The 27,097-nt window shown below is 36.8% G+C and overlaps 1 protein-coding gene across 1 annotated transcript; it reads left to right on the forward strand.

Annotated features, from left to right (window-relative positions):
* The first annotated feature begins 439 nt into the window (after positions 1–439).
* Positions 440–24,289, forward strand: LOC136035087 (protein snakeskin-like). The gene is made up of 4 exons (XM_065716673.1): positions 440–626; positions 12,988–13,176; positions 21,662–21,781; positions 24,147–24,289. The coding sequence occupies exons 1-4, from the start codon at positions 564–566 to the stop codon at positions 24,219–24,221; spliced, it is 447 nt and encodes a 148-aa protein (XP_065572745.1). The 5' UTR covers positions 440–563; the 3' UTR covers positions 24,222–24,289.
* Positions 24,290–27,097: the final 2,808 nt, after the last annotated feature.

Here is a 27,097-nt window from a genome sequence, read left to right on the forward strand (position 1 = left end):
TTACCCCACCCCTAATGTGGAAGTATATAGCCCAAATTACATATTTACCATCCTTTCTGTCACTTATCTTTGTCTTGTCTCACAATAATCTAAAAGAAACTTTATTTAAAGAACTTTATTTATTTAAAACTTTTTATTTAAAGAAGTTTTAAAAGAAAAAACGGTTCTAGAATGCGTCAATGGATGAACAACTTGAGTGGTCTGCGCTATACCATAGAAGTACCAAAAACTTAGCCTCTTTTGAAGTTTATTTGTATATTTAAGATACGTGTTGCATAAAGTTGCTAACAATTCAATATTTAACTTCACTTTTACTTTATGCGGGTCAGAAGTAGTTATAACGGGTATGTCAGTTGATCTTTACAAAATATTCCCTAGAGATCCTGTGAGGTTATCTTTGCAACTTTTCTTTTAGGCTAAACAAGTTTTCCAAATAAGAAACAGATGAACATATTTTTTCATTGTTCGAAGTGCAAAGAGGGTCACTACCCACCTCTAGAGCTGCAGTTGCTAACCGGCCTTGTGTATAATCAGTTTGAAATAAGTCGCAGCGACCGAGACACATGATAATGGCCGACCTTCGAGTTTTTGCACGTCTTTTAGGTTTTCTAAAATTAGCTGAAATCGTAAGTTAAGCAAGTTTGTATGGGTAAGGTTTTTATTAACGGAATATTCAGGTAACTAAGAAATAAACTTACCTCTACAGTCAGAATTGCATCCTGAATCCAAATTTAACACGCATTTGCGTCGGAAATGAACTGGGGGGGAGGGCAGGTAAAGTTCATTTCTGATACAAACGAATGTTAAATTCGGATTCACGATGCGATTCTGACACTAGTGGTAAGTTTGAAATTCACCCCCTCCCTAATGTGCAAATATCTACTCTGAACTGGTATAGCCTATATATAGGGTGGGGGTTAAGTTAATTTCCGACGAAAATGAATGTTAAATTTGGATTCAAAAAGTATTTCTGACTATACAGGTAAGGTTATTTTTTAGTTACCTGAATAGTCTGTTAATATAAACCTTACCCAATTATTTTGGTTTGCATGTTTAGTTGTGCCAATTCACGGAAAATACATTTATATTATACTATGATATATAATATATTAAAATATAAAAACATGGGCAAAATATATTTCTCAATATCTAGGCGAGATTTTACTTTTCTTTAGATTCGTTGAATGAAAATCCCAAAGTAGGGAGTTTTCAGATGAAAATACAAATAATTTTTTTTTAATCTAAGAGGAGGAAGTTCACCCTGCTCCCTCACGATTTCTGCCACTGTGTATGTGCTTATGATTCTTTTAACTTAAAAAAGTAAAAAAAAATAGTGACGTTAATGATACTGGCCCCTTAGCCCTTGAATTTTCTTATAAGTATTGTTTCCCCGTTAATTTTGGGAGTTCGTCGACAGTTATTGATAACTTTACCACTAAGACTGTACAAAATACACAGCCAATATGCTTCCCATAATCTACATACCCTAGGTCAATTACAAGTGATTAAAAATATCCACTAGAAATCTTATTTTCCAGTTCATGGCAATTTGTTCACCAATTTATATATTAAATATATTAAAAGGCCATTTGTATATTAAAACCAAAACAATCTTACCTATTGCTCCACAAGGGTAGTAACTAGGGCAAATTTATCTTCTAACACAGAAATTAAATAGAAAATAAATAAATATGCCATTCAGTGATCTTTTCATAATAATATAGCCGAAATCCCCCATAATCGTCCCACCCTAGGGCCTGGATCTAATGGCGTAGTTAGGAGAGACAAGCGTGTACACTTTTTCCCAGGAGCAACATTTGCTAAGGTGCTTTAGATAATATAACTATTAGTTATTTAAGACGTGCCCACTTAGGCTGTAGAGAGGGACAAGAACTGAAACTGCCTTTATACCTTGAAAAACCTACCATTGCCTTTGGGAGGAAATAGTCCTTATTTCGTTGATGTTCGAACCTAGTTTCGGATTCGAATGAATTGGCATTACGAACAAACTATTCGTGAGCTATAATTATAAATAATAATTTAAACATGAAACATCTAGTGGTTATGAGGAGTCCGGGTCACGAGACTTTCCCTCCCTCTTGTTTAAGTTCACTCCTGAGTACAAACTAATAAAACCGGAAAATTTTATATGCTTCTAGGGCAATGCCCAGTCAATAGGGAGGGGGCAAAGACGCATTTGCAACATTGGTGGATTATTACATTATGGGAGAACATTGAATAGGGAGATGAATTTCTTTCTTTATATTTCTGCTTTAGCCATCTAAGTTTGGTGTTAAAAGATAAACCTACCGTAGCTAGTGGTAGACTTTCAAATAGTTTCTCGAACAAGTAAAAAGAAAAGACTAAGAAGAGGAGACACGTTATATTCAAAAACTGCTCCCACACTTGACTTACATATACATTTTCACTATGTACAGTAGGATAAGCTTGTGCTGTACGCTCTACCCGAGCTTCATATCTCGTGCCCCTGTTTTCACATTTATTTTGGAACAGCCTATATACCCAAATTTCCACTGAGTAAAAATAAGGAGTTAACTAGAAGCCAAAATTGAATTCAGAGTAAATAAAAACTCATACAACACAATATACAATAGAAACATAATACAATTCATTACACGAACACAATAACACTACAGATAAAAGAAAAAAACTAGGGTAAAATTCTAGCTTAGTGACTTCTTGCTATCTTGGAAAGGGGTTAAGTTAGGAAAATGAAACTTTCAGGGATGGGTCTACAGGCTAAAGTATGTCCCGGGAAGATATTTTGAAGTACCTATCTCCACTCCCTCTTCCTCTAGAGGGTCCTGACCTTTGGTGACCTTTAAAAATATGTGTGTTGTACAAGTGAAACCTTGCAAAATAGATCTTCTGCTTGAATGAAGTACAGCAAAATTGTTTTCAGCTTCACAACTTTGCTCAATCGCAATTTATAAGGTTTTAAAGATATGCAAATACATTTACTAAATTTTGAAAAAAAAATATTGATATGGCTCAGAATTCTTCTCAAATAACAGGAATTGTATTTTCAGAACTAAAGGCAGAGGAAAAGCAACTGGTAACTGAAAATTAAGGTAAAATGTTGTTTAGTCAAAATTTCAATATGTATAGACCTGTCATGTAGATAAATTTAAGCGCCCCCTAGAGAGAGAAGGAGTGGAGGTGGGTACTTTAAAATACCTTCCCAGGGTATACTTTAGCCTGTAGACCCATCCCTGAAAGTTTCATTTTCCTAACCTAACCCATTTCCGAGATAGCAAGAAGTCACTAAACTAGAATTTTACCAAAACTAGGAACTAAATATCGATTCGATAACTTGAATAAGAAGTCCCTAGATATTGGGGAAAAATTATCATTTCAGGAAGGCCGGTCCCCAAACATGTGAACCTGAGTCTTTTCTTCAAAACCTTCAGGCCTTCAGGGCAAAGTTCCAGCTTTCACAAAAAGTTTTTTATGTAATCAGTAGAAAGGAGAAATTGCGAAGTTTAAATATTCACGTGCATGATTTTTATCACTCTAGTTTGGCGTAACGGGGGAAGTATGGCCTTAATTTTGTCTTGTAAGTAGTTGTAAGTAAATATCATAAACTCATTTTTTAATTGAAGGCTTTAGTAAATAAATTTAGTTAAAGTTTATCTCATTTATGAATAATTTATTAGCTGTTAGATTCTTTATATATATTTAAATTGGATTAGAATAGAGTCCCCCCCCACCCCTTCAGCCGGGCACATACGCGGGAATTTAAAGAGGTATGGAAATGATACAAAATATTTATTCAATAATTCGAATAAGAAATTCCTGAGAGTTTGGTAAAAATTACTATTTCAGGCAGGCTGGTCCCTAAGGCCTCCCCCTGCTTATGCTCCTGCCCTCAGCGTCCTGCTTTCCTTAGTGGACGATGGTATAAGTGCTATAAAATCTACTGGTGGATGAAATTGAACAAAATACGTTGTAAACCATTTCGTTTTAATTTGTAATAAGGATAGACATATTTTCCTCCACTAAAGGGCTACTACTGCCCCTCTGACACTACTTTTACTGATCTATTGCTACTTAAACTTTATTAAAACAGAATATATTAGATAAGTTACAATTAATTGTGTTAAAAATAAATTACTTTTTCAAGTCGGATTCAGTTTATTGTGTTGCGAGAGCAACACTTTGGTTTTGTCCCGGTTTATTTTTTTCCTGTGCCGTCGATCTCAGCCTTTTCCTGGAAACTGGTAAGGGTCAAACCTTCGGTTTTTACGGAAAATGTGGACCTCAGGCTGGATTGATGAATATGACATTACATTTTGGAAAGCTCCGCAGAACTCTTGCCAGGGGGCCAAAAAGGATGGTTTTTGCTTGTCCACGAGCCAGAGCCTATGGTGTGCGAAGTGAAGTGGAGTTATATAGCCTATGTCAGAGAGGAGTATCTGAAGTTGTGCAGCCAAGCTTTCGTTTCATCAAAGCATGGTTCTGCTTTCGAGTGGAAAGCTCCGTTCTAGCAGGCAAGCAGGCATGCATCACTTTCAAATTGAAGATGGACTAAAATCTATAAGTGTTAAATATATGCGGCAGTTACCCGGCCCCACAGCCAATATATCTTCTTTGAGTGATAAATAGAAAAATTTACAGAAGCAAAAACGTGGCATTTTCCCACGGGTCCAAAAGTGCTGCCATCTATTGTTTTTATCCATTTCTCTTCGTGATTTCAGCTGAGTTTATCATTTGGTTTTTCGGACTTGAGATTGCGGTAGAGAAATGGTATCAGATGTGCCTAATAAACTTTAAAAGTTCTCTCATTGCTAAAGAAATTGGAGCTTATCCTTTGCTCCTTTCTAAGTGGTGACGTTAAAAAGTTGGCCTACGGCAAAAAATCAACTTTTAAACTAAGACAGATAGAATTTTTATTTCGACGGCAATCGATAGCTCTTGATGAGCTGATCAAAGTATATATCCATTTTTTCGTACAGAAATTCCTTCATGAGGTATACCAGTTTGAAAGTTTCAAGGGGTTGACAACTTCAGTAGTAAGGTACACACTGAAACGAAATCTAGGCCAATAAAAATTGTGAGACATATAGAGGACTTATATGCAACAGTTGGCTGTAAGGTAATAATCACCTTAGGCTATGAGGGGTTAGCAACTTTCGCTAGTTGGTATATCTATTATTTCTTTCCAGTGTATTTGATGGTAAAACCAATTTGGTTCCAGTGGTAAGACATGTAGGGGACTTGTAAGTAATAGTCTGCTGTTAGGCTACAGTCAACTTCAGCGATGAGGGATTTGCAACTATGCTAGTTGGTGTACCAATTTATTTGTTTCCGGTGAACTTTATGCCTATCACGGGAGAGGGACTTAAAAGTAAGAATCGGTTCACTTTGGGCGAAAAACGGCTGTTAGCTCATAATCATCTTTGGTAATGAGGGGTTTGCTATTTTTGCTGGCTGGTGTACCTATTATTTGTTTCCGGTTTATTCGACGGTTAAACCAGTTTGGTTCCAGTGGTAACACATGTAGGGGACTTAGCGATGAGGGGTTTGCAACTTTCCCTAGTTGGTGTACCCATTTATTTGTTTCCAGTGAACTTGATGTCTATCACGGGAGAGGGACTTGTAAGTAAGAATCTGTTCACTTTGGACTAGAAATGTGTGCAAATTGGTGTACATTGTACTCGACCTCTTTAAATCTGACAGAATTAAGTGTTTACGCAACGGGTACAAACGATAACGTAAAACAATGAGGTAGCTTCGTAATGATTAGTGTCACCTATGGTATTTTAATCCTGAAAGGTTACGGATAGCTTTTAATACCAACTGGACTATATAAGATATTGTTCCAAGTTTTCATCCGTCACGATGTCTACGATTGAAAAGGATAAAGTTCAACTGGCTGCAAAGTCAATTTAGTCCCTTCTTTCAATATTATTTTGTAGTTGTTGTTTTTTCAACGCTGAGGAATAGCCTTTGGTCATGTGATAACTGATTGCGTTCTTGTTAGAACATACCGTTTTAAAAACTTTGATAGGCTGACAACTTCATCATTTAACCGATAGTGAAGAAACAAGCACAAACGAGAATGTAAAACAATGAGATAGTTTCGTAATAATTAATAGAACGTCATCTATGGTATTTTGATCCTGAAAAGTTAGGGATAGCTTTATAATACCAACTAGATTATATAAGATAATGTTCCGAGTTTTCATCTGTCAAGATGTCTACGATTGAAAAGGATAAAGTGCAACTGGCTGCAAAGTCAATTCAGTCCTTTCTTTCGATTCTATTTTGTTGTTGTTTTTTCAACGCTGAGGAATAGCCTTTGACAATGTGATTACTGATCGATAGCGAAGAAACAAAACCGAAGTGTTGCTCTTGCAACACCTTAGCCGGCGAAGCCGGACAAAGGTTGCCGTAACACTTCACGTTGCCCTGGCAACGTAGGTCAAGTTCTATTTGAAAACAGACACACCTGTAAAAAATTAATCTTTACTTTCTAAAACAGGTTCATTGACGTTCTAGTTCTGTTTCAGTATTTTTTTTATCCTGTTACCATCAGTGACACCTGAAAAATCGTCAGGTATTTGGCTATATTTTTTCTTTAAAACAAAAACCTGTATAGCTTTCTGTGTAATCAAGCAAAATTCCAAAATTTTTCTTTTCTTTTTTGTTTGCACAAAAACTTTATTTTGGAGAACCAAACTGCCTAGTCTGTTGGCTCTTGGCACTAACAGGCATTATTTGTAAATTCACACTTGATAACTTATAAATTCACCTTGTTTTAATTGCATCTTTTTGTACAAAAAATGTTAGCCAATCATTAAATTTGCGCAGGGCCTGTTCTCAATGATATTTTACTTACACTGAGATTTAGCAAACATTAATTTGATCAAATCAGAGTTTTCGTAGAATTTTCTGTTTGGCTGAAAATTCCATGAAAAACTCTGAATGGTTCAGATTAGCACAAGCTGAATCTTGGTGCTATTAAAATCTCACTGTGAATAGTGCAATATCAAACAGTTCGTGGTAACGAACTGTAGTAAGGAGCGACCCGGCTCAATAGTAACCGAAACTCTAAAAAATGGTTTTGTTACCAATAGTTACATCAAAAAGATCGCTTTTTAATGCTGATTTTAAACATATAACTTTCATCAAGATTAGTCTTACCTATCAAAAGTTACGAGCCTGAGAAAATTTGCCTCATTTTAGAAAATAGGGGAAAACACCCTCTAAAAGTCATACAATCTTAACGAAAATCACACCATCTTATTCAGCGTATCAGAGAACCTTAGAGTAGAAGTTTCAAGCCCCTATCAACAAAAGTGTGGAATTTCGCATTTTTTGCCAGAAGACAAATCACGGATGCGTGTTTATTTGTTTGTTTTTTTTTTGTTTGTTTGTTTTTTTCCCAGGGGTGATCGTATTCACCCAGTGGTTCTAGAATGCCACGAGAGGGCTCCTTCTAGTGGAATTAAAAGTTCTAGTGCCCTTTTTAAGTAACCAAAAAAATTGGAGGGCACCTAGGCCCCCTCCCACGCTCATTTTCCCCCAAAGTCACCGGATCAAAATTCTGAGAGCTATTTTATTCATCATGGAGGAAAAACCTAATAACTATGTCTTTGGGGACGACTTACTCCACCGTAGTCCCCGTAGGAGGGGCTGAAAGTTACAAACTTTGACCTGTGTTTACATATAGTAATGGTTACTGGGAAGTGTACGGACGTTTTTCAGGGGGATTTTTTTGGGTTTGGGAGGGAGAGTTGAGGTGGGGGTACGTAGGGGGATCTTTCCATGGAAAAACTTCTCATGGGGGAAGAGACTTTCAATGAAGGGGGCGCAGGATTTTTTAGCATTATTTAAAAAAAAACAATGAAAAAATAAATATGAAAGGTTTTTTCTACTGAAAGTGAGGAGCAGCATTAAAACTTAATACGAGCAGAAATTATTGCGCATATGAGGGGTTTACCTCCTCATAATACCTCGCTCTTTACGCTAAAGTATTTTTAGTAATTTCAACTATTTATTCTACGGCCTTTGCGATTCAAGGGTCATTCTTAAGGAATTGGGACAGAATTTAAGCTTTAGTGTAAAGAGCGAGGTATCGACGAGGGGTGAACTCCCTCATATACGCAATAAAAACATACGAACATAGAAGTTCGTTACGTAAGTTAATTCGTAAATCACGTCTATCTTTTACTAATGAAAATGTTCGTAAAAAAAATAAAAGTTCTAGTTGCCTTTTTAAGTAACCAAAAAATTAGAGGGCAACTAGGCTTCCTCCCTCTCTCCTTTTTTCTCAGAATCTTCCGATTAAAACTATGAGAAAGTAATTTAGCCAAAAAAAAAATTAATATGCAAATTTCGTTTTATTTATTTATTTGCGGATAGCCAATATCAAAACATGCATTAATTAAAAAAAAACGTCCAGAAATTAAATAAAAGAAACAAGTTTTTTTTTAATGAAAGTAAGGAGCGACATTAAAACTTAAGAACAGAAATTACTCCGTATATGAAAGGGGCTTTTCCTCCTCAACGCCCCGCTCTTTACGCTTAAGTTTTTTACTGTTTTAAGAAGTAGAGTTAAGAGAAAGAGTCAAACTTTAGCGTAAAGAACGGGGCGTTGAAGAGGAAAAGCCCCTTTCATATACGGAGTAATTTCTGTTCGTTTTAAGTTTTTAATGTCGCTCCTTACTTTCATTTAAAAAAACTTGTTTTTTTTATTTAATTAAGTTCAGGAGCCGCAATAATTTGTAAGCGGTGGTCATAATCAAACATAAAGTGATAGTGAGAGCACAGTAAGGATCTCTTTTCGAAATGAGTCCTGCTCTCCTTTTTAGTTAGGGGGAGGAGGCAAGATCCAACAACAACAAAAAATTTATCATTAACTTGGCTGCATCAAAAAAATTCGCGAACAGGCTCATGTTGGCCTGTCGCAAAGCCATCTCTCTCAAAGAGTGGCGACCCTCAAGGAAAACATAGTGATGAAACTGACATGGCTTTGTGATTCTGTGTTCCCATACGGCTATTTTTCTGCTATGAGTTGTTAGTAGTTGCGGTGTAAACACCTTAATGGCCTGATTTTAATTTTGACCTTGCTATTCAAGAAGGCTATTGGTCTTAATTTAAGCCTCGGCAACAAATAGGACACATTTATTAGGGGGGGGACTCTATAATATTTTCTGTTCCGTCATTAAGGGGAAATCAGCACAGATTTTAAAAGAAACTAGACCTACGTTGCCTGAGCAACATGAAGTGTTGCGGCAACCTTTGTCCGGCTTCGCCGAATAAAGTGTTGCAAGAGCAACACTTTGGTTTTGTTTCTTTGCTATCGGTTGAACGGTGAAGTTGTCAGCGTATCGAAGCTTTTAAAACGTTATATTCAAAGAAGAACGCGATCAGTAATCATATGATCAAAGGCTATTCCTCAGCGTTGAAAAAACAACAATAACAAAAGAATATAAAAGAATATTGAAAGAAGCCACTAAATTGACTTTGCAGCCAGTTGAACTTTATCTTTTTCAATCGTAGACATCGTGACGGATCAAGACTTGGAACAATATCAATTGGAATAATCTAGTTGATATTATAAAGCCATCCGTAACTTTTCAGGATCAAAATACCATAGATGAAACTCTATTAATTATTACGAAACTGCCTCATTGTTTCACGTTATCGTTTGTACCCGTTGCGTAAACACTTAATTCTATGTTACAGTGAGTATGGATACACCAACTAGCAGAAGTTACAAACCCCTCAGTACTTTCATTGTTTTACTTTATCGTTTGTACCCGTTGCGTAAGCACTTAATTCTAGGTTACAGTGAGTATGGGTAGGCTACACCAAATAGTAAAAGTTACAAACCCCTCTCCACTGAAGATGATTGTAGCCTAGCAGACGATTATTACTTACAAATCCCCTACCACTTTATTATTACCATATGCAGGTAAGACTGCATGTCTTACCACTGGAACCAAATTGGTCTTACCATCAAATACACCAACACCAAAAACAAGAAGAACAATAGGGAATTTTTTAAGACAGTGGGAAACAAATTAGAATGAATATTTCGGCCCTATGTCCAAGGGCCGTCCTCAGTAATACAAATAAGAAAAAACAACTTACGGTAGGATAAAATCAATAAAACTAAAATGAACAATTTTTCAAAACAGTCCCAGCATCCTTATATCAGCGAAGTTCAACCAAGACTGAAAAATAAATTGTTATGAAACGAGGCAATTCAATGAAATGAAAGAAAATGATTTAAAAACAGGTTTTTAATGCCAGCCTAGCTTTTTTCTCTGCTGATCTTATAGGTCTATTTGTGATAGGTTCTGTGTTAATATCTATTGGTTTTTTAAAATATTTTGTAAGGTCATTTTTAATTAAATTTGTGTATAAAGCATTCTGTGAATATTTTCCTAAATCCCTATTTAAGGAAATATTATTATTAATCTTAAGTCTGATTTCCATTACTTCTCGAACTACTTGCTTTATGCCTAGATCATTGCTAATAATGGCGGATTCCTCAAAAAGTATTTTGTGGCTAGGATTTTCGAAAACATGACTACTTAAGCAGAATCAAAAGAAACAGAAGTAATATTATTAGAATTCAGATCTGTGGTGATATCATCTTTATGTTGTTGTAGGTGTTTCTCGAAATTCTGGTGGGTTCTCCCTACATAGAATTTGCCAAAGTCGCATGGTATTTGATAGACACCTTTTTGGCGAGTAACTGGAGTCTTATCTTTACCAGAATTTAGGAGATTTATGACTTTCAAATTATTGGTAAATACAACATACAGATTATTTTGTGTGCATAATTTTTTAATATTTCTAGTGATTTTTGGGATATATGGGAGGTAAATTATGTTTTGGGGCTTGTTGGGATTTTCCCATGGTAAATTATCGTTGATTTTATGGGAGTGTCTTTTCACTCTACGGTAAATTGTATTATTAATAAATAAAAGAGGATACTCATTTCCAAAAAGTATGTCCCTGATAAAGTCTAGTTCAGCTGTGATGTAGGAATAAGAACAAATATTCAGGGCACGATCTACGAGACTTTATAGACTATCACGAAAGCTCTGAATTCTAATAATATTACTTCTGTTTCTTTTGATTTTGCCTTAAGTAGCCATGTTTTCGAAAATCCTAGCCACAAAATACTTTTTGAAGAATCCGCCATTATTAGCAATGATCTAGGCATAAAGCACGTAGTTCGAGAAGCAATTGAAATCAGACTTAAGATTAATAATAATATTTCCTTAAATAGGGATTTAGGAGAATATTCACTGAATGCTTTATACACAAATTTAATTAAAAATGACCTTACAAAATACTTTAAAAAAACCAATAGATATTAATACAGAACCTGTCACAAATAGACCTATAAGATCAGCAGAGAAAAAAGCTAGGCTGGCATTAAAAACCTGTTTTTAAATCATTTTATTTCATTTCATTGAATTGCCTCGTTTCATAACAATTTATTTTTCAGTCCTAGTTGAACTTCGTTGAGGTAAGGATACTGGGACTGTTTAGAAAAATCGTTCATTTTAGTTTTATTGATTTTATCCTCTCGTAAGTTGTTTTTTCTTATTTGTATTGCTGAGGACGGCCCTTGGACATAGGGCCGAAATATTCATTCTAATTTGTTTCCCACTGTCTTAAAAAATTCCCTATATTGTTCTTCTTGTTTTTGGTGTTTGTGATTGAAAGTCAGTGTGGTCTTCGTCGTTATTTATATCAAATACACCGGAAAAAAATAATAGGTACACCAACTAGCCAAAGTTGCAAACCCCTTATTCCCGAAGATGATTATGTTATAACAGGCGACTGTTGCTTACAAGTCCTCTACTTGTCTCACAAATGGTATCGGCCTATTTTTGGTTTCAGTGTGTACCCTACTACTGAAGATGTCAACCCCTTAAAATTTTCAAACTAGTATATCTCATAAAGGAATTTTTGTACCAAAAAATGGATGACATATACTTCGATCAGCTCATCAAGAGCTATCGATTGCCGTTGAAAAAAATTCTATCTGTCTTAGTTCAAAAGTTGATTTTTTGCCGTAGGCCAACTTTTTAACGTCACCACTTAGAAAGGAGCAAAGGTTAAGCTCCAATTTTTTTTTTAGCAATGACAGAACTTTTAAAGTTTAAAAGGTACATCTGATAACATTTCTCTACCTCAATCCCAAGTCCGAAAAAACAAATGATAAACCCGGCCGAAATCACGGCAGCACTTTCGGACCCGTGGGGAAATGCCGCTTTTTTTGCTTCTGTAAATTTTTCTATTTATCACTCAAAGAAGATATATTGGCTGTGGGGCCGGGTAACTACCGCATATATTTAACACTTATAGATTTTAGTCCATCTTCAATTTGAAAGTGTGCCTGCCTGCTTGCCTGCTAGAACGGAGCTTTCCACTCGAAAGCAAAAACATGGTTTGATGAAACGAAAGCTTAGCTGCGCAACTTCAGACACTCCTCTCTGACATAGGCTATATAACCCCACTTCACTTCACACACCATAGGCTCTGGCTCGTGGACAAGCAAAAACCATCCTTTTTGGCCCCAGGCAAGAGTTCTGCAGAGCTTTCCAAAATGTAATGTCATATTCATCAATCCGGCCTGAAGTCCACACTTTCCGTAAAAACCACACAGGTTAGACCCTTACCTGTCTCTAGGAATAAGCCGAGATCAGCAGCATAGAAAAAAAAGAAGACAAAACCAAAGTGTTGCTCTCGCAACACAATTAGTCAGAAATGCTCGGGTTTTAACACTATTATAGACTTTATCATCTTTTGGGTCAGCAATTAGAAGCCTCATTCGTCGTGGACGGACAGTAGGCCTGACTATGACAAGACGCTCTACCATTTGAGCTACTTCGGCTTGTCAGCAATTAGGTAAAAGAAACATCGCTTGCCCTTTGCCAGAGTCGCCCTCCTCCATGTCAACCTTATCTATTAAATGGAATTTGTCTATTTCAGCTTGTTTCAATAATTTGCATTTCTCTACTGCGAAAGTATGACTTGCACTTCGGAGGAGACGTCGTTTCTGGATCGTACATCGACCGATACATGACAGGGGCTATCACTTTGGGAGGTTTCTTGATGATCTCTATTGCCCTCCTGGTATCATACGTCTGGGGTGAAGCTGGTACATATCAAAGGTTTCTGGTAAGTTATTGGCTATTGGCAATGGCTATGTTGGTTATGACTGTTGCCGGTTCTATGAAAACCAATTGGACAATATCTCTGTCAAAACCGCATTTTTAGAAATTAAAGTCCTTTTTGTGACATATTGAAATGACATCTATGGCATTTACAGAAACTTCGAATCTCAAGTATAACAGCCATAGTATACAACCATAGTATAACAACCATAGTATAACAACCATAGTATAACCAAGTATAACAACCATAATAAGCATTGCTGATTTTAATCAGTGAACCATGCGTGTATTATATAATGCTGTAGACAATTTTCTCCTACAAGTTTAATCTGCGATAGTAATTTAAAAAAGCCTAAACTAACGCATGTAAAATATCACAGCGTGCGTAATTGAGCTGGTATGTTAAACTCTCATAAGTAAATTCTCATTTTTAAGTTCCATCTATCGCTGGTATCGAGCTTTAACGCTAAGCAACAATGAGCATGGGAAACTTATAAGAGACGAAACTGGCGCTAATATTGACAACAACAAGAGCTAAGAGCTCATATGGCACTTGTGACGAGGAAAGAAGAGCTAAGAGCCAAGAGCTCATACGGTATGAGCTCTAACAGAATTCTATGAATCAATAGATTGATTTAAAAGGAAAATCAGAGGCTTAATGCCGGTCGGAGTTTTTTAAATAAGAGCTCTGAGTCACGATGTCCTTCTAAATATCAAAATTCATTAAGATCCAATCACCCACTCGTAAGTTATAAATAACTCATTTTTTCTAATTTTTCCTCTCCCTTTAGCCCCCAGATGGTCGAATCTGGGAAAACGATTTTATGAAGTCAATTTGTGCAGCTCACTGACACCCTTACCAATTTTTATCGTCCTAGCACGTCCAGAAGCACAAAACTCGCCAAAGCACTGAACCCCTCCCCCCAACTCCCCTAAAGAGAGCAAATCCAGTACGGTTATGTCAATCACGTATTTACGACATTTGCTTATTCTATCCACCAAGCTTCATTCCGATTCCTCCACTCTAAGCGTTTTCCAAGATTTCTGATTTCCTCTCCAAACCCCCCCCCCCAATGTCAACAGATCCAGTCGGTATTTGAAAAAAGAACTCTGAGACATGAATTCCTTCTAAATATCAAATTTAATTAAGATCCAGTCACCCGTTCTTAAGTTAAAAATACCTCAGTTGTTCTAATTTTCCAAATTAACCCCCCCCCAGCTGCTCCAAAGAGAACGGATATGTTCCAATTATGTCAATCACGTATCTAGAACTTGTGATTATTCTTTCCATTAAGTTTCATCCGATCTCTCCACTCTAAGCGTTTTCCAAGATTTCTGTTTCCCTCCTCCAATACCCTATGTCCCCGGATCCAATTCGAATCGAAAATGGGGAGTCTAAGACATAAGATCCTTCTATATATCATGTTTCATTAAGATCCAATCACCTATTCGTAAGATAAAAATACCCCAATTTTCCCGTTTTCCAAGAATTCTGGTTTCCCCCTCCAACTCCCCCCAATGTCACAGGATCTGGTCGGAATTTAAAATAAAAGCTTCAAAGCACACGATCCTTCTAAATATCAAATTTCATTAAGATCTCATCACCCGTTCGTAAGTTAAAATACCTCATGTTTCCGAATTACCCCCCCCCCAAACTCCACCAAAGAGAAGGGATCCGGTCCGGTTAAGACAGTCACGTATCTTAGACTTGTTTTTATTCTTCCCATCCAGCTTCATTCTGAAATCTCCGCTTTAAGTATTTTTTAAGATTTCTGCCCCCCCCCCAATGACGCTGGATCCGGTTGAGATCTAAAATACGAGATCTTAGCTACGAGGTCCTTCTAAGTATGAAATTTCATGAAGATCCGATCACTCCTTCGTAAGTTAAAAATACGTCATTTTTTCTATTTTTTCAGAGTTAACCCTCCCCCCTCAATTCCCCCAAATAGAGCGGATCCGTTCCAATTATACCAACCACGTATCTAAGATTTCTGATCATTTTTCCCACCAAGTTTCATCCCGATCTCTCCACTCTAAGTGTTTTCCATGATTTTAGGTTCCCTCCCAAACTCCCCCCAATGTCACCAAATCCTGTGGGGATTTGAAATAAGAGCTTTGAGACACGATATCCTTCTACATATCAAATTTCATTGAGGTCCGATCAGCCGTTCGTAAGTTAAAAATACCTCATTTTTCTAATTTTTCAGAATTAACCCTCCCCCCCAACTACCCCAAAGAGAGCGGATCCGTTCCGGTTATGTCAATCATGTATCTAGGACTTGTGCTTATTTTCCCCACCAAGTTTCATCCCGATCTCTCCACTCTAAGTGTTTTCCAAGATTTTAGGTTTGCCCCTCCCAACTCCCCCCCCCCAATGTCACCAGATCCGGTCGGGGTTTAAAATAAGAACTCTGAGACACGATATCCTTCCAAAGATCAAATTTCACTAAGACCCGATCACCCGTTCGTAAGTTAAAAATACTTCATTTTTTCTATTTTTTTCCAAATTAACCGCCCCCCCACTCTCCCCCAGATGGTCAAATCGGGAAAACGACTATTACAAATTTTATCTGGTCCGGCCCCTGATACGCCTGCCAAATTTCATCGTCCTAGCTTACCTGGAAGTGCCTAATGTAGCAAAACCGGGACCGACAGACAGACCGACAGACCGACAGAATTTGCGATTGCTATGTCACTTGGTTAATACCGTTTGGCTAATAAGTGCCGTAAAAGCTTATCAGCGCCATCTAGTGTTTTGTGAAACTTGGTATTGTTTCGAGCCCTGTAATTATTTTTATGTCAGGAACTGAGATCACACACTATTCGTATTTTTACACTGAAAAACGTGTCACGAAGCATTAGATTGCAATAAAAGTTTATTTTTTTTATCGACACTAGCGTCAGTTCCCATTCTTATAAGTCATCCATACTGTTTGGCTAAGCCCAGTAATTATATAGCAGAATAATTTATCATGCACGAGTGTTCTGTTTCCCGAAATGAATCTTCTTATTTTGCCTTAGTCATGTTTTTAAACGTCAGTTTAATATTGGTAAAATTAGGGATAGCGTCGAGCTGAAATTCGGCCGGATTGGAGTCAACCTTGAGCTGAGTAAAGCTCAGAGTTGAGTTAAAGTTTAATTCAATAGCAACCGCCCTGGAATATTTGTGTTAAGTCAAACTGAGTTCACACTATGCATTCTTCGTCGGGAGTATTATAATTTCTTGTTAAAGATAACATTTTTTTAAATTAATAAAACACTTGAATTTTTTAAACTGCTTTTTTTTGTATTTTTCATTTTAATGCTCTTACAAATATATTGTAAATTAGTTTCATTTCCGCTTTCATAAGAAATTGTCTGTCAGTATTTCTATGGGACTTTCGTTAGTATAGTATTTGTATTTATAGTATTTCGTTAACATATTATTTTTGTCGACGTTCATCGTCGTTATTTTTTTCGATTTAAGTTGTTACCTTCGTTGATATCTTTAATTTTGTATCGACTTTCTTCATCATTTTTTATGGCACTTGGTGTTAACCAAGTGACATATAGCAATCGCAAATTCTGTCGGTCCCGGTTTTGCTACTTTAGGCACTTCCAGGTAAGCTAGGACGATGAAATTTGGCAGGCGTATCAGGGACCGGACCAGATTAAATTAGAAATCGTTTTCCCGATTTGACCGTCTGGGGGAGGGAGTGGGGGGCCCGTTAATTCGGAAAAATGGAAAAATAGAAGTATTTTTAACTTACGAACTGTTGATCAGACCTTAATGAAATTTGATGTTTGGAAGGATATCGTGTCTCAGAGCTGTTATTTTAAATCCCGACCGGATCTGGCGATATTGGGGGGGAGTTGGGAGGGGGAAATCTAAAACCTTGGAAAACACTTAGAGTGGAGGGATCGGGATGAAACTTAGTGGTAAAAATAAGCACAAGTCCTAGATACATGATTGACATAACCGGAACGGATCCGCTCTCTTTGGGGTAGTTAGGGGGGAGGGGGGTTAATTCTGAAAAATTAGAAAAAATGCGGTATTTTTAACTTACGAACGGGTGATGGGATCTCAATGAAATTTGATATTTAGAAGGATATTGTGTCTCAGAGCTCTTATTTTAAATCCCGACCAGATCTGGTGACATTGGGGGGGAGTTTGGAGGGGGAAACCTAAAATTTGAAAACACTTAGAGTGGAGGGATCGGGATGAAACTTGGTGGGAAAAATAAGAACAAGTCCTAGATACATGATTGACATAACCGGAATGGATCCGGTCTCTTTGGGGTAGTTGGGGGGAGGATGGGGGTGTAATTCTGAAAAATTAGAAAAAATGAGGTATTTTTAACTTACGAACGGGTGATCGGATCTCAATGAAATTTGATATTTAGAAGGATATCGTGTCTCAGAGCTCTTATTTTAAATCCCGACCAGATCTGGTGACATTGGGGGGAGTTGGGAGGGGGAAACCTAAAATCTTGGAAAAATAAGCACAAGTCCTATATACATGATTGACATAATCGGAACGGATCCGCTCTCTTTGGGGTAGTTGGGGAGGGGGGTTAATTCTGAAAAATTAGAAAAAATGAGGTGTTTTAACTTACGAACGGGTGATCGGATCTCAATGAAGTTTGATATTTAGAAGGATATCGTGTCTCAAAGCTCTTATTTTAAATCCCGACCGGATTAGGTGACATTGGGGAGAGTTTAGGGTGGGGGAACCTAAAATCATGGACAACGCTTAGATTGGTGGGATCGGGATGAAAATTGGTGGGATAAATAAGCAGAAGTCTTAGATACGTGATTTAAATAATTGGAACGGATCTGATCTGTTGAGGGGGGGGGGGGTTAATTCTGAAAAAATAGAAAAAATGACGTATTTTTAACTTACGAAGGAGTGATCAGATCTTCATGAAACTACATATTTAGAAGGACCTCGTAACTCACATCTCTTTTTTTAAATCTCAACCGGATCCAGCGTTATTGAGGGGGGGGGGCACCGGAAATCTTAGAAAATACTTAAAGCGGAGAGATCAGGATGAAACTGGATGGGAAGAATAACAAGAGCTAAGAGCTCATATGACACTTGTGACGAGGCGAGAAGAGCTAAGAGCCAAGAGATCATATGGTATGAGCTCTAACAAAATTCTATGAATCAATAGATTGACCAAACTCGCCAAATCACTGAACCCCTCCCCCCAACTCCCCCAAAGAGAGCGAATCTAGTACGATTCTGTCAATCACGTATCAAGGACATTTGTTTATTCTATCCACCAAGCTTCATCCCGAATCCTCCATTCCAAGTGATTTTCCAAGATTTCCCCCTCTAACTCCCTCCAATGTCAAAAGATCTGGTTGGGATTTGAAATAAGAGCTCTGAGACATGAATTCCTTCTAAAAATCAAATTTCATTAAGATCCGATCATCTATTCGTAAGATAAAAATACCCCAATTGTCACGTTTTCCAAGAATTCCGGTTTCCCCCTCCAACTCCCCCCAATGTCACAGGATCTGATAGAAATTTAAAATTAGAACTTTAAAGCACAAGATCCTTCTAAATATCAAATTTCATTAAGATCTGGTCACCCTTTCGTAAGTTTCAAATACCTCAATTTTCAAAATTACCCCCCCCCCCCCAATTCCACTAAAGAGAGCAGATCCGGTCCGGTTATGTCAGTCACGTATCTTAGACATGTTTCTATTCTTCCCATTCAGTTTTATCCTGATCTCGCCGCTTTAAATATTTTCTAAGATTTCCGGTCTTAGTCACCAGACTAATGTCACCAATGTCACCATTGGTTCCAATGTCACCAGATCCGGTCAGGATTTAAAAAAAGAGCTTTGAGACACGATATCCTTCTAAATATCAAATTTCATTGAGATCCGATCACCCCTTCGTAAGTTGAAAATACCTCTTTTTTCTAATTTTTCAGAATTAACCCCTCCCCCAACTACCCAAAGAGAGCGGATCCATTCCGGTTATGTCAATCATGTATCTAGGACTTGTGCTTAATATTCCCACCAAGTTTCATCCCGATCCCTCCACTCTAAGTTTTTTCCAAGTTTTAGGCTTCCCCCTCCCAACTCCCCCCCCCCCAATGTCACCAAATCTGGTTGGAATTTAAAATAAGAGCTCTAAGACACCATATCCTTCTAAATATCAAATTTCATTGAGATCTGATCACCCGTTCGTAAGTTAAAAATACCTCATTTTTAAAATTTTTCAGAATTATCCCCCCTCCAACCATCCCAAAGAGAGCGGATCCGTTCCGGTTATGTCAATCATGTATCTAGGACTTGTGCATATTTTTCCCACCAAGTTTCATCCCGATCCCTCCACTCTAAGTGTTTTCCAAGATTTTAGGTTTCCCCCTCCCATATCCCCCCCCCCAATGTCACCAAATCCGGTCGGGATTTAAAATAACAGCTCTGAGACACGATATCCTTCCAAACATCAAATTTCATTAAGATCTGATCAACAGTTCGTAAGTTAAAAATACTTCAATTTTTCTATTTTTTCCGAATTAACCGGCCCCCACTCCCCCCAGATGGTCAAATTGGGAAAACGACTGTTTCTGATTTAAGCCGTCCTTGATACGCCTGCCAAATTTCATCGTCCTAGCTTACCTGGAAGTGCCTAAAGTAGCAAGACAGGGACCGACAGACCGACGGAATTGGCGATTGCTATATGTCACTTGGTTAATACCAAGTGCCATAAAAACCTGTATAAGATACGTGACTGACATAACCGGACCGGATCTTATCTCTTTGGTGGATTTGGGGTAATTTGGGAAAATGAGGTAAATACGTTCTGAGACCATACTGGCTATGCATGACGTATGAAAACAAAGAAAGGAAATAATAAATGAAAAGAGAAAAAAAAATAGATGAAAAACGAGGATTTTATCAGCCAGTAGCAAAATTTGAAAATCAAGCAAATGTTTCGACAAGGACCTCCGCCAAGTCGTCCTCAGTGCTCAAAAAAAAGAAAGAGGAAAAAAAAGAAACAAAGAAGAAACAACAGCAAAATCTAACCTTTTTAAGTGAACTGCACGAGAGGAAAAAGACACTGAATCAAACAACAAAAAACAACTTGAAATCAATGAAAGAGAAGTTACCAATTTGGTAACTTTTGTTCACAACTAATTGGTAACTTCACCAAATTGATGTTTATCCAATATCAATTTGGATAAATCTCCAATTTTGATATTTAGAAGGGATTCATGTCTCAGAGCTCTTATTTCAAATCCCGACCGGATCTTTCGACATTGGGGGAGTTGGAGGGGGAAATCTTGGCAAACACTTGGAGTGGAGGAATCGGGATGAAGCTTGGAGGATAGAATAAGCAAATGTCCTTGATACGTGATTGACGTAACCGTACCGATTCGCTCTCTTTTGGGGGAGTTGGGGGGAGGGATTCAGTGATTTGGCGAGTTTGGTGCTTCTGTACGTGCTAGGACGATGAAAATTGGTAGGCGTGTCAGGGAGCTGCACAAATTGACTTGATAAAGTTTTTTTCCCAGATTCGACCATCTGGGGGGCTAAAGGGAGAGGAAAAATTACAAAAAATTAGGTATTTATAACTTACGAGTGGGTGATCGGATCTTAATGAATTTTGATATTTAGAAGGGCATCGTGACTCAGAGCTCTTATTTTAAATTCTGACCGGCATTAAGCCTCTGATTTTCCTTTTAAATCAATCTACTGATTCTTAGAATTTTGTTAGAGCTCATACCATATGAGCTCTTGGCTCTTAGCTCTTCTTGCCTCGTCACAAGTGCCATATGAGCTCTTAGCTCTTGTTTTTTTTATATATATCGACGTTCTTTATCATCATTGTTTTGTCGTAGCTTCTCTATGGGACTTTCGTTGATGTTTCTTTTTTCTTTTTTATCGAATTAAGTTCACTAACATCCTTCTTTTTATTTTTAAAAAATTGCTCTTCAACTTCTTCTCAATAAAAAGTTCGCTCAGTATCTATATGAGACTTTTGGTAACATCGTTTGGTAACATCGTTTTTTTTATATCGATGTTCTTCATCATTTTTTTTTTCGAATTTCAACTTCCTTCTTTCTGGAACTGCTTTTCAACTTCTTTTCAATAAAAAGTTCGCTTTTAGTATTAATGGGACTGCCGTTAAAATCGCTTTTTTTACATCGAAATCATTTTTTATCGAATTAAATTTGCTAATATTCGTCTTTTTATTTTTAAAGGAATACTCTTCAGCTTCTTGTTAATAAAAATTTCTCCCTTTGTATCAATGGGACTAACGTTAATATCGCTTTTTTTTTATATCAACGTTAATCGTCCTTTTCATATCAAATTAAGTTACTATTATCCTTTTTTGTTTTTAACTAACTGCTCTTCAACTTTTTCTCATCTAAAATTTCTTTCAGTATCTCTTTGGGACTTTCGTTAAAATCGTATTTTCATATCGAAGTTTATCATCGTTTCTTCTTTCAAATTCACTTCGGTAACATCCTTTTTGTACTTTTAAGGAACTCCTCTTTAACTTCGCAGCTACGGTAATGTTTCTAGTAAGTGGAATTTTGGCCATCGGTTACTATAATTCAGCCATCGCTCCCGCCTCCAGTGTCGGCGCAGGAAGAGCATTAGGAGTAAGTATGATTGTCAATTGAGTGTTCTAGACAGGGTTGTCAATATGTTAAAATTCCTTAAAAGTGCGAGAGAACCAGCGAAATTTTCATTGATGCTAAAAAAGAATTGTTACTCTGCTAATAGTATAAAAGAGGAAAATAAAGTGGTTTGCAAGTGACTATCTAGTTGGGAAACGACGAAAATATATTCATCTTGACCGGGGATATGAACTCATTATTAAAAAAGAAAAAGAAAAGCTATATCACATACACTAGATTTGATTTCAATGATTTAAATTACAGATTATTAGGCTTGCCGTGTTTATTTTTGAAGAAATATTTAAATTCATCTATTAAAATGTGTTTATTCCAAGTTTATTTGAATTATTTAAATTCGTTATTTGTGTCATAGTTTGATAAACTGCAATTTATAGTTTTCTCAATAGAAAATTCTTTTTTATATATCTATCAGGATAAATTAAAATTTTCTTGTTAGAGCCTTTCTTAAAAGGTGGTATAGAGCTACATGATTTTTAATTCTTAATGTTTTTCTTTTATGTCAACTATGATTTGTTTATTCCTATTGAAATTTGTTTATTCCAAATTTATTTAAATTATTAAGTTTCCTTAAATTATTTAAGTTCGTTATTTGTGTCCTAGTTTGATAAACTGAAATTTATTGTTTTCTCAATAGAAAATTCTTTTTTATATATCTATCAGGGTAAATTAAAATTTTCTTGTTAGAAAATTTCTTAAAAGGTGCTATAGAGCTACATGATTTTTAATTCCTAATGTTTTTCTTTTATGTCAACTATAATTTTTGGTACAATAGGATCAACATTGGGGTATTAGCCCACTAGACTGACCCCTTCTTCTAATTTTCAAATTTCTTACGTAAAATTAATTTTGCTTTCCAAACTGTCCAAAATTGCATATATAATGTCAGATTAACGTCCATTGATTTTTGAATTTGGTCAGCTTGTTGGAAGAATTGATAGCCAAGTCTTTGCTAATTAAAGCAAGGACAAGACAGATAGTCTCTCTGGGAGGCAAAGCTGGTATAATTTTTTCAGAGTTGTATAAAAATGTTTAATTTCTCTTATTGATGATATTCTATCATCTATCCTTGGGTAGAAAGGTAGATAAGCATAGAGTAAGGGAAATTCAAATTGTCTATGAGCTCTGTGAGCCATTTGAAGGCAATTGGAGACCAAAAAATGATTCAAAGATTTATGATATCTCCACAGGACTGGCAGGCAAGTGGGCAACTGAGATTGTTCATATTATATGAGCTTCGCCTACTAGGAAATTCTACTGGAATTGTGATGGGGTGTGACCGAGATTTCTGTGTTGATTCATGACGTATAATGTTATCAGTGCTTATTTGATTAGCTATTTAGCTGGTACTCTAGGGGGAGCCTTGAAAATGTATGCATTATTCAATTTTGTCAAGTAAAATATGTGGTGCAAGACACGTGCGCATGATTGCTTCTCGAGGTGGCCCAATAATAAAACAATTCGTGGGGGGGGGGAGGTGAATAATAAAAAAAAGAAGTTCCCAGAAATTAAGAAAATTTTGTATTTTGTTTTTAGGGAGGAGGGGTACAAGACTGCCCTTCTCCCTACTGTGACGCCAACTACTATATGATATTACCGCCAGTCTTGAAAAAGTATTTATTATTCATGTAAAATAGTCAAAGCCCGTGTTAGAGGGATTCAATCTTGGTTTTATTGGTAACGTTTGTGCTGGGTAACCATCTCAGATTGCAATTAATAGTCACAAAAGGTTTTTTCATAAGCAATAAAATACTTTTACCAATATATATCTTAGTGCCGGGAGGCAGGCAGCTTCGCCACGCGGCCCCACCATTCTGCACGAGGTAGGGTTCTATATATAGATTCTCACTGTCGCTTGTCTCCTAACCAAAGACGATAATTGCCTTTTCTTGATGTCTCGGCGTCATAAGAGGCTCGGAAAAGCCATTAAAGTCCTGACCTATTTAGATCGTTTTTGTGGCCAGTCATCGCTGTTTCTTGCTTTCCAGCCATAGATTTTATTATTCATTTTTGTTCATCTTTATGTCAAAAGTTCTTTCCACACCTTTCACTTTAGCAGTTTAGATTCGTGCATCATCTCATTTAGTTTCTTAATAAGTTACAGATAACAATTACGTCTTTTCAAGTTTCCAACCACGGATCACTGTTCAAAATTTCGTTTACAATTCAACGTGATTGTCACTGTCGTTTGTTTCATGCCATTTTCTGTAGCTGTTAAGATTCTCATTTTCACCAGTTTTCTAATCACATTCATCGTGCTGTCATTATCATTAATCAATCCCTTAAACATTTTAAATGACCTTAAATTAATGTTTTACTTTTCTTTCAGGCTCTGTGCATTATCAACGCCATCTTCTATCTAATCGATACGATCATTGCATATCGTAGCGACTACAATGCCTAGAGGGAACCTCCTTCGTGCAATCATTTTTTTATACCTTATTGCTTTGAAATAAATGTTCGAAAACCGTGTTTTACAACATTGACATAAATTTGTTAAATCCATACTTTTTTAGTAGGCTAAATTTGGTGTTTAGAAGCCAAATCGATTAAATTAGCTTATTCATGTGCTTTAGCGTTAAAGCAGTCAATTTTGAACTCATACAATTTTAAATGTATTATATGTCAAGATTTAATAGCAACAAATTAGTAGGGGAAAAACTTAAAATAAAATAGACCCATATTTTTTTATTTAAAAGAGATGAGATTGAAAAGGGAATATCTATTCTGAAACCCACTTGGAACGCATCTTTGAATTTCAAAGAAACAGATCCTTAGCGTTTTCTCCACCCCAAGTTTGGTATTATCAAAACTCGCAAAATATCTTCGTTGTCTATTTTCTCTGCTGTTTGAAATACAGAACTGATTACTTTGTTTACTAGACATCATTTATCACCCATGCTATAAAGTAGACATTTTTTAGGAATTAAATTGACATAAATTTTAATTGATTTTCATTGAAATTATCGATTTTGGAAACAATACTTACATCTCTTCTGAAATGCCGGCCAAAATAAAGATGGTTTTGACTCTGAGCTGCTGGGCTGGATGCTTCATTTTCTCAGCATGGCATCTCAACAAATTACAAGGATAATGTTCGTTAGCTCCCTTTAATCCCAGAATTTTCAGAATCCTCAAGTTTCTACGACCACGCTTCTATACGAAGTGGCAAAGGGAAAAATATAATGTTTTTTTATATCTCTCTTTGCTTAGTCAAAGCTAATGTCTTACCCACTGATATACAAGGGGAGCTTAGGGAAGTTGCACAAGAGTTCAAAATATTAGAGAGAGTAATTTAACACTAAAAAGCCACAAGCTAAACATTAGCCCCGTAAAGAGTGGGGGTTTGTAGCCCCATTATCACTCCATAACCCCAGTCTCGACATTGAAGTTTAATGTCTGCATGACAATGCTTTAAAATGAAAATCGCCCCTAAAAATTTCAGAGGGGTTGGGTCATTGGACAAATATGACAAGAGGGGAGTGCTCCTTCCGTCTTTGTAGATGTAAGCATAGGTTAGATGTTTTATTTTATACTAAGGATGTTTCTGCAATTGCAGGGTAGCAATTATCCCCCTAGTATCTATATTGTGCTTTGAGTCCAAATGCAGCCTTCCAAATGAAGTGAGGGTCCATATTGATTTGAAGAACCTCAAGAGAATTTAGGAATTTTTACCTTAAAAACGCTTTTTTGAGGCTTAAGGGAACCCCCCTCCCCCGCTGGAAAATATTTAATTACCCCTTCCCCCCTAAAAATAATATCTCTGTGAAGTAAAAATAATACTTCGGACTGTATATAAGTCTAGAGATGAAGGTGCCACAGCATGGCAAAATGGCTTCTGAAGCTAGGAGGCTAGGTCAATGGTTTTCCCATAGCTTTAAGCCAATTGGGTCCCCCACTCTGGACAGATGTAAGCAGTAGAAATATTCCCTATTCAACCATTAGACAAAGCCCAACCGAGATGCAACTGCTCCGGAGAACATATAAACAAGTATAAACATATGCGACATTAGATTAATTTTTTTTCATGGGTAGGCCCACGTGTGTCAGAAGAAAATAATTGGTATAGTGTAATAACGCAAAAGGTAAAGATAACATTGGTTTTTGAATTGAAAAAAAAATTAATTTATAGGGATGATTAAGGTAAAAATAAGTTTTATTGATTAGAAAATTTGGTGCTTCGCATTGATATTTCAGTTTAGGCACTTCCAGGTAAGCTAGGACGATGAAATTTGTGAGGCATATCAGGAACCAGACCAGATTGAATTAGAAATGGTCGTTTCCCCGATTTGACCATCTGGGCGGGAGTGGGGGGACGATTAAATCGGAAAAATTAGAAAAATGAAGTATTTTTAACTTACGAACGGGTGATCAAATCTTTATGAAATTTGATGTTTGGAAGGATATCATATCTCAGAGCTCTCATTTTAAATCCCGATCGGATCCGGTGACATTGAGGGGAGTTGGGGGGCGGGCTAAAATCTTGGAAAACGCTTAGAGTGGAGGGATCGGGATGAAACTTGGTGGGAAAAATAAGCACAAGTCCAAGATACGTGATTGACATAACCGGAACAGATCTGCTCTCTTTGGGGGAGTTGGAGGGGGGAGGTTAATTCTAAAAAATTAGAAAAAATGAGGTATTTTTAACTTACGAAGGAGTGATCGGATCTTAATGAAATTTCATATTTAGAAGGACCTCGTAACTCAGATCTCTTATTTTAGTTCCGACCAGATCCAGTGTCATTGGGAGGGGGGACCGGAAATCTTGGAAAACGCTTAAAGAGGAGAGATCAGGATGAGACTTGGTGGGAAGAATAAGCAAAATTCTAAGATATATGACGTAAATAACTGGACCGGATTCGCTCTCTTTGGTGGAGTTGGGGGGGGAGTAATTCGGAAAAATTAGAAAAAAATGAGGTATTTGTAACTTACGAACGGGTGGTCAGATCTTAATGAAATTTGATCTTTAGAAGGAGCTTGTGCTTTAGAACTCTCATTTTAAATTCTGATCAGATCTGGTGACATTGGGGGGGGGGGGAGCTGGAGGGGGAAACCGGAAATCTTGAAAACCAGAAATTTTGGAAAACGCCTAGAGTGGAGATGTCGGGATGAAACTTGATGGGAAGAATAAGAACAAGTTATAGATATGTGATTGACATAATTGGAACGGATCTGTTTTCTTTAGGGGAGCTGGGGGTTGTTAACTTGGAAAAATTAGAAAGATTAAGGTATTTTAACTTAAGAACGGGTGACCGGATCTTAATGAAATTTGATATTTAG

This window comes from Artemia franciscana, chromosome 13 (assembly GCF_032884065.1).
Source record: "Artemia franciscana chromosome 13, ASM3288406v1, whole genome shotgun sequence".
In the NCBI taxonomy this organism is placed as follows: Eukaryota; Metazoa; Arthropoda; class Branchiopoda; order Anostraca; family Artemiidae; genus Artemia; species Artemia franciscana.